This window comes from Cutaneotrichosporon cavernicola, assembly GCF_030864355.1.
Source record: "Cutaneotrichosporon cavernicola HIS019 DNA, chromosome: 1".
Taxonomy (NCBI): domain Eukaryota; kingdom Fungi; phylum Basidiomycota; class Tremellomycetes; order Trichosporonales; family Trichosporonaceae; genus Cutaneotrichosporon; species Cutaneotrichosporon cavernicola.
The window spans coordinates 3,506,853-3,521,459 of record NC_083393.1 but is presented as its reverse complement, the minus strand read 5'-3'; the positions used below and the strand labels follow the sequence as shown (position 1 = coordinate 3,521,459).

Below are 14,607 nucleotides of genomic sequence, written 5' to 3'. Positions count from 1 at the left end.
CGACCCGAACATGGAGACGCCAGCTGCCCATATGCAAGATGGCAGGTTTGAACTGGAACTCTCTCTATGCACTGCGGAAGTGGAAGCGATTAAGCAGGGCCTCACCGCATACCCCACTTACGGTTACTCGGGACCAGGCACGGCGGAAACATCCTCGAGCGTTTTCCAGCCCCACAATATGGTAGGTGAAGCGCACAATGCATTGCAGTACCTGCCCAGCGATGTTCTCCACCCTGGTTCCTCAGGCCACGCATTCATGGAAAGTCGGACCGAGGAGGAAGAACGCGAAATCAGCAACAACAGTTGGTGTCGCACATTACCCTCGGCCGCTTGGACATCGGATTTCACCCCCTCCCCGTCACTAATTCTTGAGTCTTCGTTCTGGGCACTCGCACGGCGCGTGCGCCGGTCGTTCGAAAAGACCATGTCCGAGCCGATGTCAGAAGCGATAGGCGAGGAGACACTAAGTCGCGCATCGCCAACGAACACATCGTCCGATATGCACGTCGACCATGATCCAACTGGTCACGAGGCAAGAGATGGAGGACCAGCATCTTTTGTGGTCGGCCTACTCGTTCGTCATGCCTCTCATGACGTCCTTCTTGCTCTCCGTTCCCTCTCGAGGTCTATTCGTGACAATGTCGACGCCCGCCTTGCCGAGTACTTGATCATCACTGAGCAAGACAACCAGCCTGCGACGATCCGAGCTCCAGAAGGGCGGGTGCCATCTCTTTGGTCGCTGGAAGGCATGCACCTTCGGCTTCATGGACCTCCGTCCCCCGAGTGCGTCCTCGGCATCTATGCACACTGACAACAGATCATTGGAAGACATTTCTCGGTCCCTGAACTCGACACGCGTCCTCGACTTTGTTGGCCCCATCACAGACAAGCCGGCGGCTCTCATCTTCGCACTCCTGGAGCAACGCGTGACTGTTCGTTTGCGGGCAAACCCGGCGGGACAGCGTATGCTCACGCCTGGACAACATCTCAGTGCCGACGAGGCACTCTTTGCTTACTTTCAAGTTATGCGCCGCACCGCACGCCATGTCATGTTCACACCATTGTGGGACTTGCTTGCTCCTCAGCGACGCTACCCCGACTTCGGACACCCAATGCTCGACAAACTCATCCTCGACAAGTGTGTGATCAACATCACATTTGACCCCAACTCGCTCTGTGGTCCACCCGATATCGTCGATACCGAATACCCAACGGGGACACAAGCGCTCGTGGTCATCTTCCGCGCCCTGCCTACGCCTCCACGGGATACCTTGAATGCGAGTTTGGCCATGGCAAGTGGATCGTCAGTCATGGCGCCCAGTCCGATGAGCGATGAGTCGGTAGTCACGCTTGAGGATCTCCGTGCCAACATAGACGCTGTCCTCGAGGGCTTCGGGTTCTATCTCGATGACATCCCGCACACCCTCGTCAACATTGGCGACCTGAACCCAGAGTGGATCGGGGCAAACCCCGCAGCTCCGCAGCATACCTGCGAGGACGTCATTCGCCACAAGATTCGGGCCGACGTCCGGGCGCGCCGCCCAGACCTCCCGCTTTCCGAGCTCGAAGCACTCCTAGACCGTAACCTCCGTTTCAGGACACTAGAGGAGTACGAACGCGAGATTGGAACACGCGAGTTCCGCATCGAGACGGTTGAGCACGTCTAAATGTCGTCGGGTGTTTCATCCCATCCCCTCCTCGCCTCATACCTGTCGCCACCTCCGTCGCCACCTCCGTCGCCACCTCCGTCGCCACCTCCCTCCCACCTCTCCCTTATTCCGTCATCACCAGCCTGCGATTTCTTCAAGTGAGGATGGGTCGCGAGATTGCCTTATCAATCGCTCAGTCTTGTTTGCGGAGGCTGAGACACTGCTCCGCCCCTTTCTTCCCCTAGCGTTTGGTCCTTGTTTGGCGTTTCGCTCCATGTTTCGCGTCACGCCTTCAAGCTTGACCACCTCCATCAACAGCACAGCCCCAACAACTAGATACCTTGACAAGACGAGTTCCGTTCGGGAACGTCTCTAAAGACAGCCACGTTGCCAGGCCCAAGGTACTAGTGCGTGTAGCCGAGAAGCAAGGTTGTGAGGGAGGGACGAGGTGCGGGAGCGGGTCGTGCCTCGCCTGCCATCATTTCTCGGATCCGTTTATGCGCATGCCGGCAGCTGACGGGAGATCGCGCCAAGTGTCCAACCACAACACCAGTGGACATTGTTGACGCGACATGCGGGAAGCCCTCGTCAACGAGCCTGAACTGGGAGCCTGCACTCGACTTTCTGCGTCAATCCCCACAAGTCCCTAAAGGACGCTGCAATGTCATGCCAGCCAACTCGGCCCGCTCGTTATCGCATATCCACACCACCCCCTAACCCCCTAACCCCCATCACGAGCTGCTTGTACAGCGGTGGGCTTGATGGTCAACCCCACCATGCCCGCCACCATGTCCCTGCCAACACTCGAGGTGAGGATGGCCCGGTATCCACCAGCACGGCCTTGCTTTCGCGCCACGCCGCCGCTTGGACCCCCGGTCACTATAGACGCGGCCATGTATCCCCACCTCATCGACATGGTACTTGACTACGCAGGGCATGAATTGCTTATCGCACTGCGGGCCGTCTCAACATCCCTCCGCGACCGCTGCGATGCCCGCCTCGCCCGGCACCTCGTCATGGCCCCGCGACATCTCTTGCCGGCTGCCTCGCCAGTTGAAGTCGAGTTGCCTCTTGCGCTTTCAGCTCCATGTTGGGCCCAACCGGAGTGGGAAGAGTGGGACGATCCGCCTGACGCTCTGCTGCCATCGCCGGAATCTGTCTCGTATGAACAGAAGCTCAAGTTCAAGGTATCGATTACGTCCCCGTTTGGGCGTATTCCTCTCTTCCGGGCGTGGCAGCAGGCGATCTGGAGTGACAATGGCGCCGAGGTCGACGACCAGCCACTCGACATGGAGTGAGCACTGCCGCTGCCGCGCTGACACCAGATCGAAGCTGCGTGCGGGGCTATGTCTCCGGGGCACGCATGTCATCGATGTCGTCGGCGCGATCATAGACCCCCGTCCAGCTCTCATCTTACAGCTAATAGGACACCCAATTACTCTCCGCTTACGAGGGGACGAGACCGGCATTGCGCCTCAGATGGCGATTGGTGCAGCCCTACCTTCCGACTTTGACGTTTACAAGCTCTACTCTCTCGTTCTCGCGAACGTTCACACGGTCGTCATGTTCTGCGACTTATTTGACACATTGCATCCTGAGCTGCAACATCCCGACATTTCGCATCCGTCATTATTGAAGGGCAAGCAACCTTTCCGCCGCATCGTGCTCAACCTCCGCTTTGATCCAGAGGCGTTCCACATCCCCCCCGACCTCAACGATGCTGAGTATCCTCTGAGCATGCGGGAAGTCGTACTCGTCTTCCGCGCCAAACCTGGCCACCGTTCGCGAGGTGCGGTACCTGCGGAATCAGAGGACATCGAGCGCTACTTGGACCTCCTGTTTGAGACGATAGGTTTCTACCTTGCCGACATGGCGCACACGATCGTCAATGTCCAGGACCTGAACATGGCCTGGGGAGATGACGACTGGCCCACTCACATCCGCGAGAAGATCCGCCGAGATCTCAGGCTTCGCACTCCTGACGGCGGCGAGGATCCAGAATGCATCCTCGACCGGCAACTGCGCTTCCTGACTCTTGATGAGCTCCGGAACGAGATCGGCGAAGAGCAGTTCCGCATCGAGACAGTCGAAGAGCTTGGCGGGTAGCCGCAGGTAGCTGATACCGCACACGGACAGGACAACATGGAGACTAGAGGAGGACAGGATACTAGGACACTTGACACTACACGGACACTACACGGACACTACACAGACACTACACGGACACTCCATAGACACTGGTTCATAGATTAGCATGGCCGCATGGACACTTGGCCCGCATCCCTAAGGCGGGAGTGTCATTCCGCTGGGGCCTCTGGGCCGAACCGCAATTCCAATAGTAGGAAGGCTGGCACTACGACCCTGCGGACCTGCCCTCCTTTCGGGCTACAGTACAGTAACTCTAGCGGCTTTGCGGTAGTAGACGCGGCCATGGCCAGAGCGGTAGCCCGGCTGTTGACGCGTCACGCGACCCGGGGTGTACTGAGGCCTAGTATCATTACAATAGAGGCTTGGCCCTGCCACAATGACGCTCACATCTCCGTGGCTCAGAACCCGCGAACAGCAATAGCCATTGTTCTTGCAAACACGGACTTTCCACTGTGGACGCCGTCTCCCGCATACATGGAGGGAAGGGCCGAAGGGCACGGCGTCAGCATACACGTCGGTTCTTGTGCTAACGCATGCATACAACTCATACTGGAGCTCTGAGGCCACACACACTTGCTCAGTTTTCGGGTATGTCAACAACAGATTCAAACAAAAGTGCAATTGAAATCACAACTTACGTAAGCATCGGGGCGTGTAGCTCAGTTGGTAGAGCGTGTCATTAGCACCTGGTACTTGACAAGGTCTTTGGTTCGATTCCTAACCCGTCCAGCTTACAGTTCTTTTTTGTTTTGGGCTCATCTGGGAGTGAATGACTCCCACCTTCTGCGCCCCACGGCTTGCCCATTGCTGATCACGTCTGGACAAAGGCGCCTCCTTATTCTACTACTGACTCTCAACTCACCAACGTCTTATTCTCTTCAACCCGACCATCGCTGCAGCCAAGCAAAGTCATCCCCATCCAGTTCTAGCGGCGTCTCTACCTCGGCCAGGTGAGTACCTTGAGTTGAGAGATGACCTGAGGGAAGGATGGACAAGCCAGAATCAACCGCCTCCCTCGACAGCACTTGCTATCCCCACATCCTGGACGCCGTTGTCAACCTCGCTTCACGCGGCTCGCTCATCGCTCTCCGCGGTGCCGACCGCGCCCTCCGGGAGAAATGCGATGAGCTACTCGCCCAGCATCTCGTGCTCCGCTACTATCCCCTAATGTCATTCCACCCAAGGTGGTTCATCCCAGCTTACCTGTCCTCTCCACAGGGGCGCGTACCCGCGCTTCTGGAGTGGAACCACCAACGCCTTAACGAAGAGAGGGCGCTACGGACGGTAGCGGAACCCCAATACATACCAGGCATGGTGGAGATCAGCCCCCTTCACGGGGACGACTACCTCACAGACGCAGACCGTCATGAGATGACCTCATCCCTCCGTCATAGCCCACACCCTGCCTGCTTGCGGGGCACGCGCGTCCTAGATCTCGCGGGCGCTCGGGATACCCACCTTCCCAAGGTGCTCGCTCACTGTTCACCTCTCGTCCGCATCGGTCGGGAGCAGTTCAGACACAGCACACTTATGACGGGCAGCAGGTGGAACGGGACTTTTACCGCCCCTCAAGCGGTAGTGTGGACGCATCTCTGGGACTGGGGTCATGGCGGAGCACACGACTATCACGGCGGTTACATCCCACGCCTCAGTGCCCGCCATCTCGTGCTCAACCTGACCTTCGACCCACACACAACCCGCAACTCCTGCTTCATCGACGTCATGTACGCCGACACTGTCGAGGACGTGACTGTAGTCTTTCACGGGTCGAGCGGAGATGTGAGAAGCCTGCCGTCTCACCCGTACTTCGGAGACCTGCCGAGACCACCACCACGGAGAACGCTCGGCCAGCTCGTGACTGCGCTGTACTACAGCTGTCGGGTACCGCATACGCTTGTCAACCTTTCCGCTATCCCCGCTTCGTGGTGGGCCCAGAGCAGGCCTTGGGATGATAATGGGGCCCGCGAGACCCTACACGCCGCCCTGCTTGAGCGCCAAAGTGTCGATCCCCACCCTGCACTCGACGTCGACGCGTTGCTCGACAATTTCAGGGTGGTTTCGATGGGCGAATATCACACGATGGTCGGTGAGGAGATGTTTGAGCTGTACACAAGTTAGGGGTAGCTGGAGAGAGGTAGTAGATCAGAATGTGAGTCCTGCCACACGTATGTTATACAGTTTCATCAACTGACCTTCGCTTACCTGTACAACACGCTTACAGCTGGCCTGATACAACCTAACCTGCTATCCCCACCTTAACTCGAGCCCGGTTTCCCCGCGATCTCAACCTCGTATTCCTCCATCGAGAGGAACTGGAACTTGTCGTTAAATATACCCTCGTCCCACCAAAACGGCGCGTGGCTGGCAATGGACCGCCTCGCCCGCCCGCGGGAATCAATGCTCGGTCGCCCTTCCATCCATTCGGCAGGTAAGCTCTCGGCATTGACAATAGTGTATTGTGGGTACCTGGAAGACACGAGGAGGTCGCTCCACAGCCATGCCAGGCATCCTTTACTCTGCTTCCCCTCACTCGTTTCCGGATGGAAAACGACTGTGATCTCGCCCGTGCATTCGGCGAGGTAAGCCACCTGGCCCTTACAGCGGCGCTTGCCGTCGACCGCAACATCGTTGGGACAGAAGTACAGGTGGACGACAGTATGATCCGAAGAGATCATCGGTGCGTAACCTGGTGTGCAGGCGTCGAGGAGGTCGAGGTGCACCTCGAGATTCGGGATGTGTATGCCCGGTATGACGAAATGTACGTCGAGCGGCCCAGTGCGTAGGCTGAGCGTCCATTCCGGTGCTGTGGTCATGGTGCGTACGAGCGCGGCAACATAGTTCGCGGACACGCTGCCAATCACCTCAACACGCGTCGTTGGCGTACTCCATGCGGCAGCGGCGGCCGCAGTGCCCCGCCCATGTGCCCCGGACTGGAGGGCGGCCGAATCACACTCGCATCTCCACACCGCTTCACAGTCGCGGAAGAGCGGTACACCCCCGGCAGAGATAAGCGCCGCGCCACGGACGTCCTTGGACAGAGTGCGTGGGACGAGCGCGACGTGCTCGAGCAGCCGCGCGTAGGCTTTCTGTCGCACGGTTCGGCAAGTCTGGCGCAGGACCCCTAGCGAAGCGTCGTCGGCATACGTGAGGATGGCCTCGAAAATGTGCGGGAAGGCGAGCCAGTCGATTCGCACCGACTCGCGCTTGAGAGCTGGGTGTGTCCCGAAGATGCGGTGAGACATGGTGGCGATATGGGCGGGTGTGGGAACATGTTGCGTGCTGATATCTGAGGTGCAATCACAGGCACGCAGTAGGGCTCGGTCATGATGACAGGCAGCTGATGAAACGCAACTACATACTGAAACAGACCGACTGTGCCAAGAACAAAGGGCTATTTTCATTCACTTCTGAAACTACTACTACAACCTAATCCTGTTTGCACCGCACTCCGTCGGAACGAAGCGCGGCATTGGTGTACTTGCGCGTCTCGATACCATCGTCGGTAGGCAGGATGTCGCGATCAAAGATGGCCGTTGGCAGGCCCATTGTGACGCAGGCGTTAGGGACGTCGACGATGGCAGCGACGTGCGACTCGATCGGCGCAGCCGAGAGGAGGAGGTGCGCCTGTTCCTTGCTGTACCCCAGCTTGCGGATGTATGCCATGCAGTTACGTGCTGCCTGCTTGTAGGCGACCGTCGCGTCCATCGAGTACTGCTTCCCGTCGCCGTGGACGTCGACGCTGAGACCCTCAAAGATGATCTGCTGGGCATACATCGGGTCAATGGGCGAGGGCAGGAAGATGGGCTGCTTGAGATCGCCGAGCTTCTTGATCCCATCCTTGATGACGCTGCACTTAAGTGTTGCGATACCTGCCATCTCGATTGCGCCGCAGAAGCTCAACTCGCCATCACCCTGGCTAAAGTGCAAGTCACCCAACGACAAATTCGCTCCGTCAATGTACACTGGGAAGTAGCAGCGCGAGCCGCGGGACAGGTTCTTCCATCAGCCCCTTGTATCAAGAAACATACCTTGATGTCGACGTTGCCGCCGTGCTCGCGACCGGGGATCGTACGCGCACCCTCGTCGTGGATACGCTTGCGCACGTCATCGGGGATATCCTGCCCGATGTACGCGCCCTGAGCGTTCGGCACGAGGGCCACCGCGGGGGTCGGGTCACCGTACTCGGCCACAAGCCCGCGCTCGCGCTTATTCCACGTGTCCAGCAGCTCCTGCGACGGCGCGGTGCCGATCAAACCCTGGCGTCAGCGCGACTTGCCTACAACGTACGGGGTGGGGAATACCGGCGAAGCGCACGCCCGGGATGTGGCGTGACACGGCGTAGACACCCTCAAAATCCCAGATCGCCTTGGCAGCCTTGCTGTCAAAGTCGTTTGAGAACAGACCACCGCCGTTGGTCCCTGTGACGTCAGACGCTGGCGTCCAGCTACTCACTTTCAAACACGCCAGTGTAGCCCCACTGCATGTTCGGGAACGGGGTGATATCCAAGATGTCGACGACAAGCACGTCACCAGGCTGGGCGTCCTCGACGGCAATCGGGCCAGAGAGGTTATGGATGCGCGTCAGGTCGACGTTCTGTAATCAGCTCATCCCAGTCAAGACGCACCTGGATGTCATCGGAATTGTCGTTGTTACTAATCTGTCCGCCTGTCCAGTCATGGCACTCGACCTTGAACACCTCGCCCTGCTTAACCTTGCAGTACGCGGGAATGTCGGGGCTCGGTAAGCTAGTCCCTATGAACACTCACTGCCAGCGGTTGTGCAGGCCCTTCTGTCCGACCTCGGTCTTGAACGGGTCCACATGGACGACGGTGCGCGGCTCAGACGGTTCTGGTGCCATGGTTGATGGTTGTACTTCTGATGCAAGTGGAAGAGGAAGTGGAAGTGGAAGTGGAAGTGGAAGAGAGAGATGAAGTGTGGGGCGGGGATATAAGGCCTTCTTATCGCCTGATAACCATGGGTGTGGGAATTTAGTGACGGGCAGGCCCAAGTCCAAGGTACTGGTGGGCTTGGCAGGCAACACCCGTGGCGCTACCTGGCATGCTAGCCACTTTCCCATGTCTTCTAAGTCTGGTGCTGAATTGACCTCACCTGACCACGACACGGGCTCCAGATCTCACGGCGGCGTCCAACGTGCCTCGTCCAGGAATGTACCTTGCGGAAAGCAGACGGGTGCGTTTCGTTGTCACCGAGGCATCGCTCAGCTTATCTACAGTACATCATGTCCAAGCCGTCAAGAATGACATTTCTATCGGCCAGTCTCTACCTGCACGGTGCCTTGCTTCTATGTAGGGCCGGGCCACCCGTGAAGACTGGATCCGATACCAGTGGTCAGGCGTACTCATCGCAGGTCAGCTGAACAAGACTAGTGGGCAGAGGATGCCGAGATGTGCCTTGTCAGTCCAAGTCCCACGCTTTCACTGGCAGAATTCACCGACCTCGTATCGAGAGTGTATCGAGCACACTGACGAGCACAAACGACGGCGACGGAGACAAGCGCACGGTGCCATCGTGAACACCATCCGATAGATGGTGCAGACTACCTCTCCGTTCTTCTTACCAATGCAACCCGTCCACGAGGGCACCCGAGTCTCGACTCACAGTGCTAGCAGGTTAGCGACGGGAACCGAACCCCATTCGACTCGATCGCGGAACGTGCATTCCACTCCTCCATAGCCACTAACTGAACGTTCATTCCACTCCTCCATCACTAACCACCAACCACCTCACTGCATCTCACTTCATCTCGCCATGCCCGACCCAGTCCGCAACGTCCACGCCGCGCTCGAGCACATTGCCCACCCGTGGCAACCGCACCGCGTCGCCTCAGTCAACAACTACGACCTCAAGGCCGTCAAGCTTCTCGGCGAATTCGTGTGGTGAGCCTCCAACCTTCTTTCCTTACCATAGGCACAAGCACGACGACACGGACGAGCTGTTCTACGTCCTCTCGGGACTGTTGCGGATTGATATGCGGGGGCACAGTGGAGAGATGACTGTCGAGCTTGGGCCGGGCGACGTCTATGTCGTCCCTCGTGGGGTGGAGCATCGCCCGCGGGCGCAGGAGATGGTCACGGCGCTGTTATTTGAGCCGAGCGGCGTGGTGAATACTGGTAACGCTGTGGGGTCGACACTGACTAGTGCTGTCCACGAGTTGAAGTAGAAGAGGGCGAGTGGGAAGTAAGATGCGAGCTGTACGGATGGTTGTTCAGCAGCCGGCAGACCACCGTTACCGGGCCCACAGTGGTCACCGTGGCTCGGCAGAAGCACAAGGTTACGGGGGGAAGGACCCTACAGTGCGATGCGCGATGCATACTGAACACAATCTCTTACCACAAGCGACTTGCTGCTGGACCTCCTTGTTTGCCGGGGACATGGAGGTTCAGAGAAGGGGCCTGAGGGCGGTGCTCAAAGGACCCAGTGGCTCATGCTGGCGCGTTGAGATAACCTCTGGCTCACGTGAAACCTCACTCGCTGCATGCCCTGCTACTTGTCCTGGCTAAAGTCGAAAGCGTTCCCAAATGGCATGTTCAGGTGGTCAATGTCCTCGTCCACCCAATCCACCGAAACGGCCAGCCTCGGATTGCCATCCAACACATGCCGGAGGGTTCGGGGGAGCCGCAGTGTCATCCGTTGGCGGTACCAGGGCGCGAAGTGAATCATGGCCAGCATGACGCGCACATTGTCGGTGCGGTTCGGCATACCGGCATGCCAGAGGCGCAAGTCACGCACGACGATGGAGCCTGAATCAGCCTCATTCACTTCTAGCTCACCTTTCTTAATGGTCGGTTGGATGGGAGGGCGGACTTTTGCGCGGCCGGCGAGCAGTTCGTCCTTGATGCGACCAGAGTCACGATCCCCGTGTACACCCATCTGCGCACTGATATCCGCATTGTGCGTACCTAGCCATAGCTGCGTCGACCCATTCTCCGGACGCATGTCCACCAGCCCGACATTCACCACTGCAGCGAAGGGAATCTGTCGTCAATGACGCTCAAATCGAGGCGAGGTACATACACTGGGGTAGTCAAAGTCCGCATCTGAGTGCACCGGCTGGCCTTGATCGGCCTTGACGGCGACGTTGCTCGAGAGGAAGCTCATGGTCGGCCGCTCTCCGAGGAATGCGTTGGTGATCTGTGTCGCGATGGGGTTGACGAATATGTTTGGGGCGAAGACTGCAGAGTCGAATGGCGGGGACTGTTGAAGGTTTCCTAACGTCAAACACTAGTCAAGGAGAGACGTACCGAGGTTGTAATTAAAAGGCCCATGCGTACCGCGTGCGATGAGGGTAGCAGCATCCTTTACCATGACAGCGTTGAGCGCGTCAATGGCGTCGTGATCCACCACGTCCTCCACCACGACGATACCGTCGCGCGAGAGCGCCTCTAGAGCGCGCTGTATGGAGCGAGCGTCCAGTCTCGCAGCAGAGATCTCCTGCCGCGAAGGGGTAATGGCCACCAGCGGTGGAGCCACGGTCTGAGGGGAGGTTGCCATTCCCCTCATTGCCGTAGAGAGTGAGGGTTTCAATGGCAGCCTTCGGGTAGGGCGGATAAAGATAGACATGGAGAGCTGTGTGAGTATTGAGTATGGTAGTGGAGATGGAGTAGAGGTCAGTATAGAGCGAGAGATACGTTGTTGGCTTTATAAAGACATGAGGAGAGGGTGGAGAGCAGAGAACGCACAACTGAACAAGATTACGGACCACTGTTGCGCCGGTTAATTGTCGGTTGTCGGCAATCCCCGGCAGCCTTGACTGGGTTAATCAAGGCATTAGCGGAATCAACCTCATCCTATTACCACCAGGCTAATCTTTGTTCTCATTCACATGCAGCACTCACCTGGCCGTCATCATTCTCAAGTCAACAGCGGTGCTCTGAGCTCCATCCATCCCTCATTCAATCCTCATTTGGCGCTCTTCGACGACGTCTTGGTGTTGCCGTCATTGCCGTTGCTCCACATCCTCCGTCTCGGACCGTTTGCTGAAACCTCCTCGACCTGGTCAACCTGATCTGCCTGGTAATATCATTCCCCACCTACAGTTGTTCGGAATGGCATCCGCAAGCGTACCAGGTCCACCTGATGCCATGGCAAGCGCATCAGACTCACCGCTGCCCTCAGGATATGGCGCTAAGCGTAAGCGTATCAGTGTGAGTAGATCCATCATTCAAGGCGTCAAGGCGGGCCCCTCGCAACCTCAGACCCCATTCCGCTCCGCCTGCTCGTAAACAACGTCATTCTATGAGGACAGACTGACGCGCAGCGAGCATGTGTAAGGATCACTTTGGCACGACTAACGAATAGGACCGGTGCAACAAGCTAGGGAGGAAGGTATGTCCCTCTCCACAGCCCGAGCTGATGTCAGTGTCTGCCAGGCTCCGGCAACATGTGCCAGTCGTGCGTCGACTATGGTGACAACTGCACATACGACCGACCGATGGGGAAGCGCGGGGTGAGTAGGCCACATGCGCCCATTAACAACAGGCTCCGCCCAAGGCCCAGCGGATGAAGAAGGAGTTGCAGCGGACACTGTTGCCGGATGGGTTGGGACATGAGCAGATCCTGCACCTCGTCAACGCCTGGTACACAGCCGTCTACCCCATGTGCGTCTCATGCCATCCTGTCTTGGCCTTGGGTCTGACCCCAGCTACCACTACTTCTCGTGGCGGCACTACGCCTTCGATGTCCACGAGAAGAGGTACGAGCACGATGCGGCGTTCCGCTCGACTGTGCTAGTCATGTGCGCGATCGCCGCTGCACGCATTCGCGACGGCGCGTACCAACCCGCTTCGGGGCAAGTCGCAGAAAACGACATCCCTGTCGATCCGGACGTCCTGCGCGCTGCAGCCGTTGCGTCACTCGTTCCGATGCCGCCTAACCGGCCGCTCGAATTCGAAGACCTGCGCGCTGCCAGCCTCATCCACGTTCTTGGACAGCAAAACGGCGACATCGAGCTTGTGCAGCTATCCCTCGCGCGGTATCACGGTATTGCGGCGTGCTTCAAATTCCACGACGAGCGTTTCTGGCCGCCGACGCTGGAGGAATGGCAGCGGGAAGAGCGGCGAGCCTTGGTACGCTTGATTCTTGGGTCTGCTGACGGCAGTTCTGGTCCACATACACGTCGGACGTGTTCATCTCGCTCATCTGGGGTGGGATGATCATGCACCGAGCGTCACAATGTCATGTCAAGTACCCGAGTTGGCGGCTCGATGAACACAACACCTCGGGCGAGACGCACTGGATCGTGGGGTGGAACACTGTCACGGACCTGTACCGCATTCTCCACCGCATCATCGAGACGGAAGAACAACAGAAGGGTATGGCTCTCACACATCCACCTGAACTGCCACTCGAGTTCGCCGAGCCGACTGTTTCCATAGCGACAGCGTGGCCGGCTGTGCGCGCGCTCGTCGACGCATTGCCAGCGCAGCTGCGGGAGTGTGCACCGCTGTCAGGCGACGTGTCCCGCGACATCTACAGCTACACGGCTGCCAACCTACTCGTGACGCTACAGGCGGTGCGCATGGCGATCGCCTGCGCCGGGCCACTGCCGATGCAGGAGCGTTGCGCGGTTGCCGGCGAGCTGCTCGACACGCTCTCTCGCATCCCTACAGCATACATGCAGGGCATCTCGGTCCCGTTCGTGCATCAGCTCGGCGCGGTCGGCTCCCTCCTCGGCGGCGTGGTACAAGGTCCACTCACCGTCAGCGCGTACATCCACGTACGCCAGATCCTGCTCACGTTGGGCAACATCCTCTCCCACCTCGAGAGCAGCCTCAAGTGCTCGGGCGGCATCGCTGAGCGGCTCTTTGACCACGTCGCTCGCATCGATACGTTCATGCAAGCCGAGGCGAGCGGGCGTGGACAGGAACTGTTGCAGGATGCCATCCACACACACCGCATCGCGCCAAAGGCCGAGTCCACCCCCACCGTGCCCTTGACGGCGCACCTGGTCCCTAGTCCTCAGCTTGTGACCGAGACATCCAACCATCCGTCCATTACGCCTTCCGACCAGGAGATGTTTACCCTCCCCGACGACCTGCTCCAGGACTGGCTGTTTCCCCAGGACCAGGCCCTGTTCGACTCGCTGTTCCGCGGACAGGGGTGAGAGTGTACCATGATGTACATACTATCTATCATTGGTGATTGCGGAGTAGGACGGGAGATTGGGCAGCAATGCATTTCCTCCAGACATGTTAGCTTTGACGAGATGACCATATAGCAAAGCAGGTATCTACAGGGGAGGCCCTTAACTACCTCCGTGAGTATGGGTCCTTGACCATTTCTCTAACCATCAGCTCGCAGCCGGATCGGAAGTTTTGTCGGATAGGAATCCGCGTCGGAGGTAACAAGCATAACAGCGGCCGCCAAAGCTCTTCCGAACGCGGCGCTGATGTCATTTGCGTAAGCAGATCGACTCGGCGTGTTGGCAAGAATCAGCTGACGTTGCCCAGAGCTTGGCGGCATCTCCGTCCACTTGTGTCTGCGCACATTACCAACCCCGTAAGCCGCAGCCGCAGCCCACCCCCATCCCCCACCCCCACCCCCACAGATGATATCGGGCCGTGTTGCTCAGGCACGATGCCAAGCGCGACTAGGATGGAATCTCGATCTCGTTACGATTGCATGCCCCAAGACTTCGCCACGAGACACGTCTATCACTGTATCGCCGTCTCAAGTTATAATGTCTCGCAAACACACTAAAACACCGCCGTCGCGAATTGATGGCGTACTGTTCAGGCGCCGGCGACATGCGATAGACAGTGTTGAAATAAGCATTCAGCGCGTTGAATG

The 14,607-nt window shown here is 58.2% G+C and overlaps 8 protein-coding genes across 8 annotated transcripts; 5 read left to right on the top strand and 3 right to left on the bottom strand.

Moving 5' to 3' along the window:
- Window positions 1-748: 748 nt before the first annotated feature.
- CcaverHIS019_0113120 (uncharacterized protein) lies at window positions 749-1,667 on the top strand (the record flags this gene model as incomplete). Its single annotated transcript, XM_060596915.1, has 2 exons — window positions 749-783; window positions 818-1,667. The coding sequence occupies 2 exons, from the start codon at window positions 749-751 to the stop codon at window positions 1,665-1,667; spliced, it is 885 nt and encodes a 294-aa protein (XP_060453860.1).
- Window positions 1,668-2,425: 758 nt separating this feature from the next.
- Window positions 2,426-3,755, top strand: CcaverHIS019_0113110 (uncharacterized protein; the record flags this gene model as incomplete). The annotated part of the gene is made up of 2 exons (XM_060596914.1): window positions 2,426-2,943; window positions 2,975-3,755. 2 exons carry the CDS (start codon window positions 2,426-2,428, stop codon window positions 3,753-3,755), a joined length of 1,299 nt encoding a protein of 432 aa, XP_060453859.1.
- A 1,029-nt stretch (window positions 3,756-4,784) lies between these two features.
- CcaverHIS019_0113100 (uncharacterized protein) lies at window positions 4,785-5,915 on the top strand (the record flags this gene model as incomplete). The annotated part of the gene is made up of 1 exon (XM_060596913.1): window positions 4,785-5,915. The coding sequence occupies one exon, from the start codon at window positions 4,785-4,787 to the stop codon at window positions 5,913-5,915; it is 1,131 nt and encodes a 376-aa protein (XP_060453858.1).
- Window positions 5,916-6,052: 137 nt separating this feature from the next.
- Window positions 6,053-7,039, bottom strand: CcaverHIS019_0113090 (uncharacterized protein; the record flags this gene model as incomplete). Its single annotated transcript, XM_060596911.1, has 1 exon — window positions 6,053-7,039. One exon carries the CDS (start codon window positions 7,037-7,039, stop codon window positions 6,053-6,055), a length of 987 nt encoding a protein of 328 aa, XP_060453857.1.
- Window positions 7,040-7,223: 184 nt separating this feature from the next.
- On the bottom strand, window positions 7,224-8,656 carry CcaverHIS019_0113080 (uncharacterized protein; the record flags this gene model as incomplete). Its single annotated transcript, XM_060596910.1, has 6 exons — window positions 7,224-7,793; window positions 7,826-8,053; window positions 8,085-8,215; window positions 8,250-8,391; window positions 8,423-8,534; window positions 8,565-8,656. The coding sequence occupies 6 exons, from the start codon at window positions 8,654-8,656 to the stop codon at window positions 7,224-7,226; spliced, it is 1,275 nt and encodes a 424-aa protein (XP_060453856.1).
- Window positions 8,657-9,567: 911 nt separating this feature from the next.
- CcaverHIS019_0113070 (uncharacterized protein) lies at window positions 9,568-9,979 on the top strand (the record flags this gene model as incomplete). Its single annotated transcript, XM_060596909.1, has 2 exons — window positions 9,568-9,695; window positions 9,727-9,979. 2 exons carry the CDS (start codon window positions 9,568-9,570, stop codon window positions 9,977-9,979), a joined length of 381 nt encoding a protein of 126 aa, XP_060453855.1.
- Window positions 9,980-10,302: 323 nt separating this feature from the next.
- CcaverHIS019_0113060 (uncharacterized protein) lies at window positions 10,303-11,319 on the bottom strand (the record flags this gene model as incomplete). The annotated part of the gene is made up of 4 exons (XM_060596908.1): window positions 10,303-10,559; window positions 10,590-10,794; window positions 10,834-11,027; window positions 11,061-11,319. The coding sequence occupies 4 exons, from the start codon at window positions 11,317-11,319 to the stop codon at window positions 10,303-10,305; spliced, it is 915 nt and encodes a 304-aa protein (XP_060453854.1).
- Window positions 11,320-11,900: 581 nt separating this feature from the next.
- On the top strand, window positions 11,901-13,921 carry CcaverHIS019_0113050 (uncharacterized protein; the record flags this gene model as incomplete). Its single annotated transcript, XM_060596907.1, has 7 exons — window positions 11,901-11,963; window positions 12,077-12,085; window positions 12,118-12,144; window positions 12,179-12,265; window positions 12,298-12,416; window positions 12,461-12,884; window positions 12,917-13,921. The coding sequence occupies 7 exons, from the start codon at window positions 11,901-11,903 to the stop codon at window positions 13,919-13,921; spliced, it is 1,734 nt and encodes a 577-aa protein (XP_060453853.1).
- Window positions 13,922-14,607: the final 686 nt, after the last annotated feature.